The following is an 18,720-nucleotide window of genomic DNA, read 5'->3' on the forward strand; positions in this document are numbered from 1 at the left end:
GGCCCAAGCTGCCGCTCCGGTCTGCGGGTCGGGGTTCAGCAAGAGTGAGGGTGAGGGCAGACTCTACCTAATGTCTGATGTGTCTGATTCTCTCTCTATAGTCTGATTCTGATCTGTTCTGTCTCTGCCTTTTATATGTCTCACTTCTAAGCCATGCCTCTAAGTTACACCTTTAATCATGCCCTTAGGTCTTGTCTCTAAATCTGATCTCTACACTTCTAAGTCATACTCTTAAGTCACACACCTTTAACCTCACACACCTTTAATCTCACGCACCTTTAATCTCAAGGTATCTAAACCAAGATTATCGGAGTGTGCTCAGCTGTTGTAGGCTATTGTAATCCAAATCTCATGTCAGGGTATATGGCTCAAGATGGCTGCAAAGCTGATGGCCGCTTTTCTGCTAAAAGTCGGCCCCCAACAAAAATATGTACCGTTGGATGTCAGGGTGTATAAAAAGGTATCATTGAGGATCAGTGTCTGGTTACATACCAGAATCAAGTCCCTAGGGGGGAGCATGGAGAGTCCCAAAAGGCAGAGGCCTATTCCTGAAATGGAGCTAAGTGTAAAACCTCCTTCAGGTGAATGAATCCCAAGGAGTCTGTTACCATCATTGGGAAAAGTGGAAGGGGAGAGGATAGCTATCCCCTCATAGAAGGGAGGAGTAGGTGAAAAGCAAATCCAACATTGTTGATAATTAGGATCGATGGTATCATGGATAGCCTCAAGAGAAGCATTTACCAAGGAAATAATGAGATCAGCAGAACTGAGAGGGCCTTTGGGAACAGTGGGCTAAAACATGGTGGTCAAAGGCACCAAGGGAGGGGATGAGGGCAAGGCGCCAGGGGCAGTGACCGTAGGTTTGGGGGCTGGGTTGAGGGGCTTTGAGGGGTGTTGTAAAGCAGGATTGGGGCCTACAGCGGCAATATTTTTATTGGGAATGGTCTTAAGAAGTTTTATTATAAAGGTGAGCCCTGAGTCTGAGCAGCCAAATGACCAAGTAGTGCACTCTCTCAGACGCAAGCCCCATCGAAATCCTCTGGCCGTCCAATCTTTTTTCTTCCCCGTCTCAGTAAAGGAAATGAGGAGGGGGGAACACCAATTACTTCGACACTGGGATTTTATAGGGTCGGCCATGGGCACACCTAGTTTCTCCTGTAAATATTTAGGAAGAAATTTTCTCCGTAGGGTGATATAATCCCAGGAGGAATGGGGCCTTCAATATGCATCTCCCATGGTCTCACAGCCCCAGGATGCGCAGAAAAAGTCAGAAGAATGGCCACACTTGTAGCCTGGGTTTGGGGGCTGGGTGTTTGGGAGGGTTTCCAAGAGGGACGAGAAGAAGAAGCAGGCGCAAGGCGAGAAGGGGGGGTGCGGCAGGCGCGGGGGTAGGGGGTGGGGGGGTGCCGAGCACTGAACCAAGTGGGGGAGGGGGGGGAGGTGGCGGAGTCTGCTGAGACTCGGAATCAGAAGCTGTCGGTGTCTGTGAGGGAGGGACCTGTGATCGGGTGACAGGAAAAGCTAGGTGGAGGGAATCTTGAGGAGGGGCAGAGGAAGAGCAAAGGACCAAAAGATGCAAAACTTGTTTTTGGAGGCGGAGAATGTCCGCCAGCTCACGAACCTGAGAAGAGAGGCAAAGAGAGTTAGGCAAAGTGGCAGGGAAGGTCGGAAAGGTGATCGTGGGAAGGGGAGCAGAAGGCGCCATAAGAGGAGGCCAATCAGGATTGTGATAGCGGGCAGGTTCATCTTCAAGGGTGGCATCGTCGTCACCGGGGTCCAAAGGCTCTGGGTCGGGGAAAGCAGCCAAAACTGTTGAAGCCATGAGTGGCTGCTGCTGCGGCCGCCTGGGGAGCCCAGCCAAAACTGTCGAAACTGTCGGCAGAGAGGGTGGCAGAGGAGAGGAGGAATGGTGCTTAGCAGCAAGGCAGGGGGGACAGAGGGAAGCAGATTTTTGAAGGACAGGGTTGCAAAGGTGACTGGAGGAGGGAGACTGCAGGTCAGAAACGGCTGAAGAATCATAAAGTGGAGGCTGAGGAATCTGGGGAGAGGAGTCAAGAGAAGTCAAATCTGGATAGAGGCGAGGCGGATCAGAAGGAGGGGAGACCTGATCAGGAGGGATATCTATAAGAGTGAAAGAAACGGAGGCTTGAGACGGAGGCCAGGAGGGCTGACAAGATGGGCAGGCAGAATTAGACCGAGACTGTGACAAACAATATTCAGCAACAGACAAAAGTTGTTGTTTCCCTGTATCTCTGTCTGTATCCTCAATAATGTCCCTAATAATACCCCAGAAAGAGAAAATTGTCGCAGTAACAGTAGCATCGCCTTCACTTTTGATTTTATCATTTAATTCATAACCTATCTTCTGCCACTTCTTGGGATGGATGGTAGGACCATCAATCATAAACCAAGGACACTTTTCATCAATAAACACAAAAAAACTTATGAGATTTTTTTTAACCCTTATTCCTCTCTCTCTGAGTGCATGTTTGAGGTCCTTTATGAAGGAAGCCTCCTTCGACAGAGAATGACCCATTCTTATGGGACGGAATGAAAATGAAACTTACCCGAGGACGACAGGTCGCGGGCGAAGATCGATCGATCGATCACTGTCTCACTCAATCTTGATGTCGTGTGCATGTCTCAATGAGGGTCCATCTGGAGGGGTCCGTGCCTCGTGCCCCACGTTAGGCGCCACCTGACCCAACCCTCGGGTCCTAGTAATTCATGGGGGCGAGGGGGACCACAACCTGAAAAAAGAACGGATGAGAGAGGGAAAGGACTCAAGGAAGCAATTGCTTGTCAAGAGTCATATATTTGGGCGCAAAGCACCTTTTTATAATATGCTTTACAAGGGGAGGGGGTAAGAGGGGCCAGGTGGTGGAAGAATACAGAATCTTCTTGGCCTGTGCCCTGAAACATTTTGTGGTCTACCTGCTTTTCTCAGAAGGCATGGTACACTGTTTTGAATCTATCTGCAGCTGCCAAACCGGATCTTGTGGTTGCCAGACAGGATGAAGCTGCAGGGGACATTGTGCAGGTGGGGAGAAGTAGGGGGTGAGGGTAAGGGGCGAGGGTCCTGGCTTCTGACACCCCACTCCTTGGGGCCTCAAGTTTTTCTAGGATTCAGTAAATCTTCTCCCACTGAGGCAAGACCAGGTGGTCCTCTACTATATATGTGTCAGGAGCCTCGGACCAGATATGTATGCCGCCTGTTTGGTGGCTCAGTGTCTGGGTGCTCCCAGGGGTTGGGGTTAGTTGAGATTGCTGGTCTTCCTATGGGGTCACCCTTCTCAGCTTCTTCTAGCCTTTTCCTAATTCAACCACAGGGGTCCCTGGCTTCAGTCCAATGGTTGGCTGTAAGTATCTGCTTCTTTCTCAGTCAGCTGCTTGTTGGGCCTCTCAGAGGACAGCCATGCTAGGCTCTTGTCTGTAAGCACACCATAGAGTCAGTAATAGTGTCAGGCTTTAGAGCCTCCCCATGGATGAATCCCAAGTTGAGCCAGTCACTGGACCTCCTTTCCCTCAGTCTCTTTTCCATTTTGTCCCTGCAGTTCTTTTAGATAGGAACACTTCTGGGTCAGCAATTTTGACTGTGGGTTGGTAACTTGAGGTCATAGAGTCTACTGGAGGTGGACTCTATGAGTTTCCTCTCCACATTGTTGGGCATTTCATCTAAGGTCACTGCCATTGAGTCCTGAGAGTCTCTCACCTCCCAGGTCTCTGGTACTTTCTGGATGGTCTCCCTACCTCCCACCTTCTAAGGCTGCATATTTCCATTCATTCTGCCGACCCTATGGGCTTCTCTCCTGTCCCCCCATCCCCATACCTGATCCTGTTCCCCTTTTCCCTTCCCCCTCCCATTCAAATCCTTCTGTCCCTCAGCCTTGCACGATTATTTTCTTCCCCCTAATAAGTGGGATTGAAGCATCCTTACTTGGCCTTTTGACTTGTCAAACTTCTGAAGATCTGTGGATCCTGTCCTGGGTGTTCTGTACTTCTTTGGCTAATATCAACTTATCAGTGAGTGCATATCATGCATGTCCTTTTGGGTCTGAGTCACCTCACTCAGGATGATATTTTCTAGTTCCATTCATTTGCCTGCAAAACTCATGATGTCCTCGTTCTTAATAGCTGAATAGTATTATTCCATTGTATAAATGTAATATTAAATGTTTTTAAGTTTCAATTACTTTCTATTTTGTAATGAACTTCAGCCCAGTAATGTCATTGTTGTCAGAGAGTTTGAGAGGGAGGGGAAAGAGGATGTCTGAGGAGAAAGAGATGGACTAAAGTAGACAGACCGAGAAAGAATAATTTTATCAAAAGGGAGAGAGATTTACATTCCATTGAATGAATGAACGATAATGTAACCAGATTCTGGGCATCCTGATTATTTAAACACACAGACACAGACACACACACCCCTTTGGACATCTACTCTTGTCATCTGTCAACCAACATTTTGGGCTAAATTTATCTTTCTTTTGGAAAGCCTCTTGCACATGGTACCCGTGCACTCCCACTGCTGATACATTCTTTGACTCTGACTTATTGTTTGATTATTTTGATGACTGACTCCCCGGATAGGCCATTAAAAACCATCTGTTGATAAATGCAAGTGTATTTCTTGTTACAAAAAGGGTAAAGGGAGGAGAGGATCAAGGAGAATGGAAGAGACTATTGCCTTGGGAGAGTCTTAGTAGCATCCCAGTAGGAAGGGAGCAAAACCAGGGTACCTGCGAGCTTCAGGGAGTCTAGTTAAAATGAGTCTTTCACTATAGAAGAGACTGTCTTCACCAGATATTTCCTGGTATGGCAAAATACTTGAGATAAAACAAAGTAACTCCATCAGTAATGTTGTAGGATATTTGATCACACTGTGAACCCCAAAATTGTGTTGTTTACTGAAAACACCTGTTTCTAGTTGTGGTGTCACTCAGGCTTACCACACACCTTTAATCTCAAACTTACAATTAAAGGTACAATTAAAACAGGAAAATAAAGGTAAAATTAGTTTGTAGAAGGAAGCACCCATGTTTGAAAGTGATGTCTAATTGAGTGGCAGATACAGTGACGAATCAGAGAAAGATTTCAGAGACTAGGATCTGCCCAACTCTCATGAGAAGAGAGGGGAAAGAGGTAACTTAAGAGAGCAGTGCAGAGAAAGAAAAGGAGAAGGAGGCAGTTTTAGCAGGACAGTTGTACTGAAGACCCCTAAACTCGGGAGACCCTCCCTCAAGTCTCAAGAAATCACAACCACCCAAAAATTACAAGAAACCATATCTGGATGCAATCAGCAGAGGTTTATTGGGGAGTTGGCTAGCCAAGGTCAAAACTGCTCGTCCATGCAGGAACAGAATTTTGACAAAAGGCCCGAAAGCCGAGGGTTTTTTTTTTTTATAGCATGGGGTGGGGAAAGGAAGGCATTTTCTCACGGTTACACATGATTGGTTGCATTTTCTTGCGGTTACACATGATTGCTTGTTTTACAAATTTTGAACATAACACTGGGAAGACCAAGGGAGGAAGGGGTAACCAAAAACAGTGGAACATTCCAGAGGAATCCAGCCCAAATGATCCAGAGTCATGTGAAAATCCCTCTGCTCACTCATTCCTCTCAAGAATGTAGCTTTATCACGTCACTGTGCCCCACCCTGTCATTTCCAACTATTTCAGGTTAAATATTTCTCACTTTCTCCAGTCAAAGTCCCACCTAGATGACTTGTATCTTTTTTGTGATCAGGAATGTGTCTTCCTGCTTTTGGGCTTTTCTCACCCACAGGTGGGGTCTACTTCCTGAGGCTTGAGGAATGTTAATCCAGCAAGTGTCCTCTGATTCAGGGATAATGTCCTCCACTGGAATGTGTCCCGGGGCAGTGAAGGCCTGAAATCTTATTTTCAGTTCTGAGTTCTGGAACTTGCACTTTTTCTGCTCAGGTCTAAGGGCAAAGAAAAAGTCTACATATATTTCATAAAATGGTCTTATAATTTTTCACTCTACAGTACAGAGACAGGCTGCAGGGAGAAAACAAGGTAGACACAGGGGAAGACAGAACAAGCCAGAAATTGAGAAGAAAACAGAAGATTAGAACAGATTACTAAAGATAGTAAGAGGCTTAGATTCAGGAGAAGCTGAGAGAAGCCAGAAAGAGTCAGTCAGCTAGGGGAGGAATTTGAGCCACAACAGCTGACTTGACCAGCCAGCCAGAGTTCAGAGAGAGCTTAAAAGGGTAAGCTTATTCAGCAGTAGCCTCAGAAGCTGACAAGATTTTAGGCCTAAGTAAGATTTACGGAGCCACTTCAAGGACCAGGCCTAGGTTAGCAGACAGAGGCAGTAAGCCTTGGCAATGACAATTACCTCAGGTGAATAAAAGATACTGTTACACAGTAACTCCACCTCAGGGTGTCATATGCCCTCTTTGGGCTTTGTAAGCACCTGTACTCCTGTGTAGTCCCATATATAAATAAATAAATAATAAAATAAATCTATTCTTAATACAAAGAGACATTAAGAGAATGAAAAGATAAATACTATAAGAATACATTTACAAATCATATGTTATAAAAAATTATATTAAAATATATGAAGAATTCTTGAGCTGGAGGGAAGAAAGGAAAAGAAAGAAGTGATGTAATTATATTTTAACTAAAGATACATTTTTTAAAAAGGAATTCTTGAAGGTTGAAGAGATGTCTCAGCAACTAAAAGCACTGGCTGCTCTTCCAGAGGACCCAAGTTCAATTCCCAGCAACCACATGGCAGCTCACACATCTGTAACTCCAGTTCCAAGGCTTCTGACACCCTCAAACACACAAACATGAAGGCAAAATACCAATGAACATAAAAATAACAAAAACAAAACCCTACCACGACTCAGCACTGAGTGTCAGGTTAATCTCTGAGTTTTTTGAGGCCAGTCTGATCTATAGAACAAATTCCAGGAGAGCCAGAGCTACACAGAGACACACTGTCTCAAAACAAACAGACAACAGACAGTCAGACATTAAACTCTGGCTAAGTGCCCTGGAGGCACCTGTAAATGGGTGGCAACAGAAAGATATCAGTGCATTAGGGGTTGTCCTACAAGAACTAGAATAAAAGAGAACACGTGTTCATGTTTGTTTCTTTTTCTTACATTACTCAGGACCAAGTGGTGGGAATAAAAGAAATAGCTTGCATTTGGGGCCCAAGATAAAGATTCTAAACTCCACTGTTAGGTTTTGTATCATTTTTTTTCAGTGTTAGATTTTTAGAAGATTTTTAGGTCTAGTAGAAGGGTTCTGAGACAATTATCCTTTAGAAGAAATTTATTAGGAGGGTCATATCATCAATATATAGAGAAAAGAATGGGGTCCTGATGAGAGAGTATTCAGTTCAAGAATGACAAAGGTCAACTTTCTCTTACAAATGTCTGCAAGGGTGGGGGCTCCACACCATGTGATCTGTTCTGGGAAGTGTAGGAGTCAGAGGCAGAAGACACTAGATAAGAGAGTAAAATTGTAATTCAAAGTTACATTGGTCCGGAGCAGGTGGTGAGCTGGGTGGTGAGCTGAAGGGTTGGGAATGTGTGCCAGGCCATGGTAGGTGTTGCCTATCTGCTGTTTGAAAAAAGGCTTCAATGGGTGGGGACTGATTTGGGTGGGTGGGGTCTATGATCTAACAGTAGTGTGTGCGTTCATGTGCGGGGTATGCATGTACATATTCCTGCGTGCACACAGGCAGAGGCCGGCACCCACATGGTGGTCAATAACAGGTGCCTTCCTCACTCAGTCCCTACTTTATTAGTTGTGTACACTGTGTGTATTGTGTGTACGTATACGTGTGTGTGTGTGTGTGTGTGTGTGTAGGCCAGCGACAGATCATTCTTCACCTTATTTTTTTGAGACAGAATATTATTGAACTAGAACTCACAGATTAAGCTACACTGGCTGCTGGATTTCAGAGCACAGAGTAAAGAGACAGAAAGCAGAAAGAGGCCAGAGTCTGACCTTGACAGATAAAACTGTCTGTTTCAAATAGTGACGGTCAGACACTATAGTGGAGAGTCCATGAAGACTGCAATGGCTTTGCTTTCCTGGAATTGTTTCCTCAACCATGACAGCTTATCTTGGGAGACAGTCCATTTCAGCAAACATTCCTATCTAGCTGTTAATAACTACTGAGAAAGTCAGGATTCCTAATCTCACAGGAATCCTGTTTTTTACAACCTTGGCTTTTTGTATCGCTGGGTAGCCACTGAGGTCCAGGATCCTCCTATGTCCACATCTCCAGTGCACAGGGATTTTATGGTGTCCAAATTTGCTTCTCTGTTGCTGTGTATAAAACAATGATCAAAACCCATTTAGGGACAAAGGGTTTATTTTGGTTTACAACTCTACATCATAGTTCATCATTGAAGGAAGTCAAGGCAGGAATTCAAGGATGGAACTGAAGCAGAAACCATAAATAGATGCCACTTACTGGCTTGCTGCCCACAGCTTGCCCAGCCTGCTTTCTTATACAACCCAGGACTACCTGCCCAGAGGTGGCCCCACCCACAACAAGCTGAGTCCTCCCACATCAGTCATGAATCAAGAAAGTTCCCCATAGACACACCTACAGCCAATCTGATAGACACAATTCCTCAGCTGAGGTTCCCTCAACTTTGAGGGTAACTCTAGTTTGTGTCAAGGTGACAAAAGCTAAACAGCATGCAGTGATCCCTTTACCCACAAAGCCATCTCTCCAGGTCCTTTTGAAGGGGGTGGGAGGGGAATCGGATGATTTTTTTTTTTTTTTACCAATTTAAGAATTTGATTTTACTTTTTCACAGTCATATTTCAGACAAGATCATAAACATTTCTTTTTTTTTTTTTTTTTTCTGGCACCAAGCCTAATGTTTTGTAGCCAGGACTCAAAAATAGAGATTGAGATAAAAAAAAAAATAGATAAAATCCGAGAAAGTCCAGGCCGTTCAGATGCCTTGGCAGATAGAGGTGTTTGCTGTGGTAAGCCTGCCAACCTGAGTTCATATATATAAAGGTGGAAAGACAGACTCGACCCACTCAGCTCTTCTCTGCCTCCATGTGAGCACACACATAATGTACCCCTGTAAAAGTAGCCTTCATTTGCCTGAAGTAATTATCATCTCTGATGTCTACCTGTGTCTTCTAATCTAGGCCTAGTCCTGAAGTTTCTAGCCTTTGTATAATCTATTCTAGGCCTTTAATGTTTTCAGTCTCTGAAACTTACTGCTATTCCTATTCTTTCTGAACTTTGGCTGGCAGGTCAATCCAGTTGTTCTGGCTCAGACTCCCCTCCAAGCTGACTGAACCAATCTGGCTTCTCTCTCAGCTTCTGACTTTTTACTCTGCTTGGCCTCAAACCAATTTTGGCACTCTGTTCTAGTCTTCTGGCTCTTTCTCATTCTCTAGCTTGTTCTGTCTTCACCTGTTCTCTCTCTGTAACTTGTTCTCTGTTTATAACCTGTCTCTCTATAACTGACCCAGCAACATAGACTCCTTTTCTCTGCCTGCCCCTCAAATAGCTTTCCTTCTTTCTCTCTTCTCATAAAAGTTGGGTGCAGCCTATTCTGTTAAATCTTTCCCTGATTCATATGCCACTCAATTAGACTGAACCATACCACAACTAGAAACAGGTTTTTTGTTGTTGTTGATTTTGTTTTTTTTTTTTTGTTTTTTTTTTTTTTAACTAAATAATACAGTCTTGGGGTTCACAGTGTGATCAAACATCCTGAAATGCACTACCAATAAAAAAATTTCAAAACTAGAAAAATCAATAGCAATCATAACATTCATAAACAAGGTAGCTTTGGTGGGTAGTTTGATGTCAATTTGACAGGTGCTATAGTGGTCTAAGAGGAGGGCCCCTCAATTGAAAAACTGCTAACACAAGATCAGGCTGTGTGCAAGCCTGTAGGGCATTTTCTTAATTAGTGATTGATGAGAGAGGCACAGAATGAGCCAGAGAATGAGAATGAGCCCAAGATGAAGACAGATTGCCAGAGTTAGTCTGAAGTCAAGAAGAGTAAAAAGTGAGCTCTTTGTAGGTGAGGATACCCCTGGGCTAGGGGTCCTGGGAAGAAAGCTGAGAAGGCATGAGATAAGCCAGTAAGCTGTACCCCTTCATGGCCTCTGCATTGGTTTCTGTACTACTTGAGTTCTGGTCTTGACTTCCTTCGGTGATGAACAGTGATGTAGAATGCCAAGTCAAATAAGCCATTTCCCTCCCAAGTTGGGGGACTTTTGGTCATGGTGTTTTATCATGACCATCAGGTTCAATAATAGTAACTGTAACACAGTAGGTGACTATTTTATGACTAAGAAAAATTCTATTATTATTACAAGTCAAACTTGTTAACACCTCCTTTTTTTCTTTCTGACAACCAATTTTTATTCTCCTTCTGTGAGTGTGTGTCTGTGTGCTCGCTGAGTCCAGAACACCAACTCTAATGGAGCTGCTGTGGGCTGGAGATGTCTTAGCAGTTAAGAATACTGACTGTTCATCCAGAGGATCCAGGGTTAGTTTCCCAGCACCCAGTAGTAAGTTGACTCATAACTTTCTATAATTCCAGTTCCAGGGGATCTGACACTCTCTAATGAACTCTGTCGATAGCAGGTTCTCAGGTGATGCACACATGGCTCGCGTGCAGGCCAAACACCCATATAACACATTTTATAAAATAAAATAAACTTTAAAAACAATTAAATGGAGTGTTAAACACTGAAGTAGGTGAAGACGTAGAAGACCAAGCAAACATAAGGACCAGGACTGGGAGACTGTCCTATTTTAAGGTATTATTCATCACTTGTAAAGTCAATTAAAAAGCTCTAGCTGACGTATTCTCACTTATTCCCACTAATTCTCCCTCCCCCAACAGACACACAAAGCGGGAAGGGAGGTGGGGAGAAGGCGGGCACTCGGAAGAGGGCTGGCCGGAAGAGGCGGGGCCTATAGGAGCGCCTTAGGGTCGCGCTCGCTGGGCCACTTCCTTTCCAGGCAGCGCCGTGAACCGCAAGCTCATCGTGCTCCATGGCGGGCCGCGGAGGCCGGTGGCCGCTGAGGCCGGGGAGCCCCGCGTGTCCTCCGGCTCCTCCAGGTGCGAATCCCGCGTTCTACCTACCCCGTGGGTGCGGAGCGGGGCTCCTTGTTGGCGGCGCCGATCCCTAGCAGGGTACGATGGGCCCCATGGCCTGCTGAGTTTCAAGCTCTTAGTTATAAGGCCTGCCCCTCGGGACGCCTCGAAGTGAAGTGCAGGGAGGAGCGGCCGCTTTCACCCGGGCCTGCACGGTGGCGGGAGTCCCTTTGTGTCCCTAAGAAAAGTCACCGAGCAGCAGCCTGTTTCAGGATCCTAAGTGGGCAGTTTTTCCATAGGAAATTTTAGAGGCAGATAATATTGCTTAGATATTAAAACCGTCAATTTTAGGCGTTTTTAAAAAATAGTTTGATCTGAAGTATCGGCAGCACTCAAAGGAGCTGTTAGTTATTCCTGCTCACAACTTCTGTAAGTACGATTTAAAAGAGACTTTGAAGTTGGAGCAAAATTTTCGAACTAATTGAAAGCCACACAGGGTGGGGATGCTGGCTAAAAAAGGTGGTAGTGTTAAGTTCTGAAGCATATGGATACAGAAGAGCACACCATTTCAGAACTGTACAATAGTATATGTTCCCGTTAGCGTTTGTAAACCAGGTTAGGTACTCTGGATTTCTGTAAACTCAGCATTTCAAATACGGAAATGGTTAAGGGTTCCTGGTCGAATTTTGCAAGTCATAAGTCATCTCCAGGAATTGGTTCATTTGTTTTTTTCTCTTGGAGTTCTGTAGGACATGATTTGTTACCCTGGCCATGCTGTTTCCTGTTTTAATGTGCAGGTGATGGTCTGCACAATTGTATATATGGTTTCTTAACTTTAAACTGCAAGCCCGAGACTGATAAGCAAAGGCTTGGTACTCAATCCTTTGATTGAGTCAGTACTGTCTCTGTAAGGGGCATGAATAAAATGCTTCTCTGTGATTGATAGATGATGGGACAGAAACTCAAGCACTGCAGGATCCTGGAGTTAGATGCAGAAGCCATGGAGGAATGACGCTTATTGGCTTACTCTTTGGTTCTTATAGAACCCAGGACTTCCAGCCCAGGGGTGGTGACACAACCCATAAGGGGCTGCCCCCCCCCCTTATTGATTATGAAAATGCCTTACAGGCTTGCCTACAGCCCTATCTTAAGCAGGCATTATGTCATGTTAACATAAAGCCAGCACACACACACATTCAAGGTACTAAAACATGGAAGTAAAATGAGAGTTCTCAATCAAATATTTTAATTTTTAGGTGCAACAAAACCTATCTCTTTTGAAGGTGCTTGAGCAAATGTTTTCCAAAACCTTGTCATGGAAAGTGACTGAAACAAGCTACCAGGACTATGATTGCCAATAACAAGGTACAAATAATGTGTTGTGGGTTTTTTTCTGTTTTTCTGTGGTTTGATTAACACAGCTGGCACAATGATGATTAAGTTTTTGCCGTTTACCCAGCTGAGGGTATCTTTGAAGAGAGACTCTTAAGACTGAGATGCCAGCAGTCAGTGTAGAAATGATTCAGGTGACTAACATGTGATGCCATTGTTAAAACTAGTTACTCTGTTTTCCTCAGCATGTAGGTATGCTGCAGTGAATGTCCAGCTTTGGGAGCTGTGGTGTTTAAAAACCCTTCATCGTTTGGTAAGTTTGCTCGTTCAGTCATGGCTCTTGATTGAACAGTATTTGATAACACTGAGGGTCTGGAGCCAATTTGGAGCTCATTAGGGTGAACACCTGGGCCTAGTATCTAAGATGGAAGAACAATGATCCTGGGCTTCTGACTGACTTTTTCTTCTTTTGAGAAGGTGCAGCACACATTTTGGAGTATAAAATGAAGACTTGGCCAAGAAACCTTGAACAGAAGCAAATGGTGAAATTAGTATTTAATTTGATATTAATAAATGTTATATAAAAATAATTTTAATTGCTGTGGACAGTAATTTCTTTAAAATGCATGTCTTTAAAATGTCATTCTCATAAAATAAACTCATCTTTTCTGAGCTGCAGACTTTGACTTTTTGTCAACATAAGGAGTCCTAACGGCTGGTAGAGTATCCAGCAGTACACTAGGAACAGGAAAGAAAGTGACTAGCAGTCTGTCTAGGATCACTTGACAACTAACTATGACTGGATTTCCACTGGAGTGAACACTTGGCTAAATCTTTAACCACTAAGAATCCCTAGGTTTAGTAAATATCTTAAAATTTCTGGTGACTTGGGTCTTTGTAAGGGCTGGGGAAGTGATTAACTGGCTCAGCAAGGCACAGAGCTCTAGATTTGATACCAGGATAGAAATACCTAATGTTAGACTTTCTGGTTGTGTTTGCTTTTTTTTGTTTGGTTTTTTGTTTTTACCCTAGAGACTTAGCCACATCATATGAAAAGGCACAAAACCAGTCTTAATGTATGTACTATATCCTTAACTTGCTGTGCTATATGACCCTGTGGTACCACCACCTGGCAGGAAGACTACTTGCCCCAGGAGTAAATAGTTGTCTTGGTGTCACTGATTGTATACAGCAGGAGGTCTATATACGGTTTCCACAGCTTTCTTTAACTCTACATTTGGCCTTACAAAACAGTGTCCTCATAGTGCGCATGTTAAAGAGAGACCTCACATGGCACTCTGGGTGCAGTGATTTGAACTCATCATCGCCGGTAAATTAACAAGCTTCAGCTGGGTATGTTGGTAGGTAATGTGTTGCTACCTGACAGGTGGAATGAGTAACTTTTCACACTACAGTGTTCTCTGCTGTATGTTTGTGTCATTCATTCATATATATGTATTCATATATATACATATATATGTGGATACATATATGTATATACATATGTATTCATATATATGAATGTATGTGTGTATATATATATACACACACTGGGGTAACCAGGAAGTTTTTGATGTGAAGCTCCTTGGTAACATTTAAATAGAAAGTTTCTCTTGGTTTTAGATGTTGGATTATTTGCATATTTGTAATTATGAAGGGGCCACATTTTATACTCAGAATGGCATTCTAACAACCTTGAGATGATACATATATGAACCATTACTCCAAAATCACACATTTACCAAGGCTTAAGGAGGCATAAAAAGTAATTCTTTATTCAAATTCCTTATTCATCACTAGAAAAGACAGCTGTCCCCGGTCCACACGTGGCAATAAACTGTTGGAGCTGCTGTTGGCACTGAGTCAGGTAGAGATCTCTTTGCTCTAAGTATTCTTCATTATACAATTCAAATGGAAATAAAGCATTGGGAGCAACACAGAATGCGGTGGCCCCTAAGTGAACAACAAAATGTAGTGTAAATCAGACTTTGAAAGTAGACCTACATTTCAACAAAATAGGGATTCAAAAGTTAAGCCGGGCGGTGGTGGCTCACACCATTAATCCCAGTACTTGGAGGCAGAGGCAGGCGGATTTCTGAGTTCGAGGCCAGCCTGGTCTACAGAGTGAGTTCCAGGACAGCCAGGGCTACACAGAGAAACCCTGTCTCCACAAATAAAAACAAAAGATTTAAAAGTTAACTACTGAATATTGAGTGTCGTCATTTCAGTTTATTTTGAGTAACCTTGGCTGGCTGCCTCTGCCTCTGAGCACTGTGATTAGAGGTGGGGGTTATCACATGTAGCTGATTTAAATTTTTTTTAAGATTTATTTTTATGAGTACACTATTGCTCTCTTCGGACACACCAGAAGAGGGCACTGAATCCTACTACAGATGGTTGTGAACCACCATGTGGTTGCTGGGAATTGAACTCAGGACCTCTGGAAGAGCAGTCAGTGCTCTTAACTGCTGAGCCATCTCTCCAGCCCCTTAAATATATTTTAAATATGAAATAATCTTTAGTATGTGTTACCCAACCAGGTTTTAGAGCCCTCAGGCCTATCCCTTACATGCTCTGTATTATGGACTCCTCACCTCTAATTGCTCTCCCAACAGGACCAGGCTGCCTCCCACTACAAGCCTGTGCTTGTAAGTGTTGATGACTATATTATCACTAGTGTACTGTATATCATAAGTTTTTAGTATTTACATTTGAAAATAACAATCCCTTCCTGGATTACAGGTCCTCTCCAGCCACTTCCCCGCCTTTCCTCATCATCAATGTTCAGGTGTCTCTGGCCTGTTTACATAGCCGCACCTGTTCAGTCCTCACTTCTACTCTAGCTCCAAACAGCTCTGATCATCAGCACTACAAGCCTCTGGCTCAGCAGATGCAGTTGTAATATCCATAGACCTGTGCAGTGTTCACTCACTTTGGAAACTTTCTTGGCTTGTGGACACTGTACCTTTCTTCCTATATTGTTTTTTTGCTTTGTGAGGTTTTTTTTTTTTTTTTTTCCTTTCCAACCCATTTCTAAACACTGGAATTCTTAAAACAGTCATGTAATTCTCTATATTTTACGTAATTTCTTCCACTTGACTTAAAATACCATCTCTGTTGTTCTGATTCTTCTCTCTCCCCCCCCCCCACCCCCCAGGGTTTCTCTGTGTAGCCCTGGCTGTCCTGGAACTCACTCTGTAGACCAGGCTGGCCTCGCACTCAGAAATCCACCTGCCTCTGCCTCCCAAGTGCTGGGATTAAAGGCGTGCGCCACCACCACCCGGCTTGTTGTTCTGATTCTTATATTTCCAGGTTAAAACGCTCCTAAGATTGAGATTTTTTTTTATTACTCCGTGTGTGTGTGTGTGTGTGTGTGTGTGTGTGAGAGAGAGAGAGAGAGAGAGAGAGAGAGAGAGAGAGAGAGAGAGCGAGCTTGATTGGCAGTAATTAGTCACCCTGGACTTGTCATTTTCTTGAAAGCACCTGTATTTATTGCAGTGCCTGTGCTCTATCTCATCCTTTAGGTTAAATAACCCTTACAGAATCTCCTTTATTGTAAATCTTACTGTAATTCTCCAGAGCATTTATTTGTTGTCCAAGTTCATCTGACCGACCTGCCATGCATATAACTGGCTATGTTCAGTCAGGGACACTGACGTCTTTTTAAATTATTTGTCCTTTGTCTCCCCCCCTTTTTTTTTGTACACCTTGAGCAATATCTTTTACTTTATGAATTTTTTGTTTCTCCGTCTAATATTTTATGTTCTTTTCCATTACTAGCAATTTATACTCCCTCTATATGTACATATATATGTGTGTGTGTGTATATATATATATAAAACTTTTGCCTTGTTTCCCTTCTACCATACTTTGTATTTTGACTTTATCTGCTTTTTAAAATAAGACTCAATATTTTTAGTCTTTATTTCCTCTTACATTTTTAAAGTTTGCTTTGACTTGATTCGCAATTGGGAAATCTTTTTCCCTTTTTTTTTTAAAAAAAAAAAACCTTGATGTGGACTGGTGAGATGGCTCAGCAGTTAAGAGCATGGAATCAGGAGGTCATGAGTTCAAATCCCAGCAACCACATGGTGGCTCAGAACCATCTGTAATCAGATCTGATGCCCTCATATAGATATCTGAACACGGCAACAGTGTACTTAGGGCTGGGGTGGGGGACAGAGCGAGAGGGAGAAGGGAAGGGGAAAAAATTGGGGCGAACCACCTTGATGTTAACTTCCCCTCCATTACATTCTTTGTCTCCCCTTTCCCTTACATTTATTTGCCCTTGCTTGTCTTTCATCATTTTTCTTTGTTTGCCTCCTTGTTTTTCTCACTCTGTTCCTTACCATTAATGGAGAAGAAGCAGTGTGAGGATACAGGGTGTGGGGAGGGCAGTATATGTTATATAAAACAATGATTTGATAAGACTCAGCCTTAAGAAAAGTCAAATACTTCTCTCCTATTTAATATTTGTTGAAACCAGTGTTTAATTCAAGATGACAATCTTTTCTAGTAATCATTTATCTCTGTAACATTTCATAAAATTTATAATCTGTCTCCTTTGGAAAGGACACACACACAAATCTGTACATAATCATTTACAAGCCCCTTGGAATCCTAAGAGTGCTTGGCTTGGTGTAGGAATGAAGGACAGCTCAGTGGTTGAAAACCCTTGCTGCTTTTCCAGAGAACTAGGTACTTGGGAGGCAGATGCTTGATAGCAAGTCAAGGGTGAGCCTGGGCCCTGTGCTCAGTCTCACAAATACTCCAAATAGCAATTATGTGGAAATAGGTGTTTATTAACAGATGGCACTGTCACCAGCATAGTGGCATATTGCTGGAATCCTAGCATTTAGAGACTAAGGTAGTATGATTTTGAGTTCACAACCATTCATGGTGAAACTCTGTCTTGAACAAACAGTAAATGTTCAAATTCAAGAAAGACTTATCCAATAACAATAAAGATTAGTTATTTTGAAGTATTTAAAATGTAATAATTTAATAAGCTAAGAATATTTAGGAGCATTATTTAGTGCATTACCATATTTCAATGTGAGAGAGATTTCATACAATAAGGCTGCAATTAGTACATCTTCTCTGAGCACTTTATTCCTTAAGTTCAGTCGAGCATGAGCTTCAGATAAAGAAACTCTAAAAAAGAAAACTGAGGTTAGTAAAGACGTTATACATATTTAAACAGGAACAAACCAAGATATGACATGAGCTTACGTGTTAAAGGTCCTCATACTTTTTTTTAAAGCTATTTCTTTACCACAATTTTGAGTAAATTATGTCAGAAGAAGCAAATATCCTGACTTATCAAAAGGGGAGGGGCTGATACTTAGCAGTCCACATCCCCTGCTCCAAGTTGTGCTGCAATAATACACAGAGGGGACAAGACTGGCTAACCATCTCTTAGATTATATATATATATATATATATATATATATATATATATATATATATATATATATATATATATATGGTACATAGATACAGATTCTTGGTTCCTTTGTCAGCTCCTCATCTCTAAAATCCTCATGGAATCTTACAATTCAAAATTCATGATACACAAGTGAATTCTGTCTACAGCATCGCGAACTCATTACCTTATCCCCTTTGAACATACACTCAATACTTACACTTAGGTTTTTAAACATGTAAACTGCTTTTTGTGTGAAATAGCTTTCACTTAAAAAGTTCAGTTCACAGCAACCATATGGCAGTTCATGACCGTCTATGAGTTCTAGTGCCCTCTTTTAGTTTGCATCAGGCAGAATACTGTATATATAATAAATCTTTTAAAATTGTGTGTGTGTGTGTGTGTGTAAACACTTAAAGATGGTTCAGTAAGTATTGGTAAAGGGCTTGCTCCAAGCATGAGGACCTAAAGTTCGTCCCCAGCACCCACAAAAGCTGGATGCACCTGTGAGAGCCTGCAATGCAAAACTGCTAACAGTCTGATTACCTCTGGGGACATGGACTACACAGTGTTAGGAGGATGCACTACTCATTTTAGATTCTGTGATGTCCATAATTTCTTTTATAACATTAACTATTCATTATTTACTTCCCAAAAGAATAACAATGTGTTTATTAATGTGTTTTAAAGTACAAGGAACAGGGCTGGGATTATGTCTTACTGGTAGAGTGCTTGCCTTGCATACAGAAGTCTTGTGTTCAATTATTGACACTACACTAAATCCATAAATGAAAAGTTCAAGGAACAATGTAGTGTCTATTGGGAGGAAGAGTGGAGGAGTTCAAAGGGAGGGAATGAAGGTGGATTGGATCTAAACACATTCTA

General features: G+C 42.7%; 1 protein-coding gene, 1 long non-coding RNA gene and 1 other non-coding gene across 3 annotated transcripts in view; 2 read left to right on the top strand and 1 right to left on the bottom strand.

Moving 5' to 3' along the window:
- Positions 1 to 10,961: 10,961 nt before the first annotated feature.
- On the top strand, positions 10,962 to 13,000 carry LOC143438637 (uncharacterized). The gene is made up of 4 exons (XR_013107356.1): positions 10,962 to 11,102; positions 12,335 to 12,443; positions 12,656 to 12,723; positions 12,888 to 13,000. It is a non-coding gene; the product is annotated as an uncharacterized LOC143438637 (long non-coding RNA).
- Positions 12,499 to 12,582, top strand: LOC143438687 (small nucleolar RNA SNORD87). Its single transcript, XR_013107389.1, has one exon. It is a non-coding gene; the product is annotated as a small nucleolar RNA SNORD87 (small nucleolar RNA).
- Positions 13,001 to 14,124: 1,124 nt separating the features above from the next.
- Mcmdc2 (minichromosome maintenance domain containing 2) overlaps positions 14,125 to 18,720 on the bottom strand; it is a 31,968-nt gene continuing 27,372 nt past the window's right edge. The window contains exons 14-15 of the mRNA XM_076924395.1: positions 17,455 to 17,564; positions 14,125 to 14,363 (exon numbers count right to left, since the gene is read on the bottom strand). Coding sequence (XP_076780510.1) covers positions 14,197 to 14,363; positions 17,455 to 17,564 — 277 coding nt within the window. The 3' untranslated portion in view covers positions 14,125 to 14,196. The remainder of the gene's footprint in view (positions 14,364 to 17,454; positions 17,565 to 18,720) is intronic.

This window comes from Arvicanthis niloticus, chromosome 25 (assembly GCF_011762505.2).
Source record: "Arvicanthis niloticus isolate mArvNil1 chromosome 25, mArvNil1.pat.X, whole genome shotgun sequence".
In the NCBI taxonomy this organism is placed as follows: Eukaryota; Metazoa; Chordata; class Mammalia; order Rodentia; family Muridae; genus Arvicanthis; species Arvicanthis niloticus.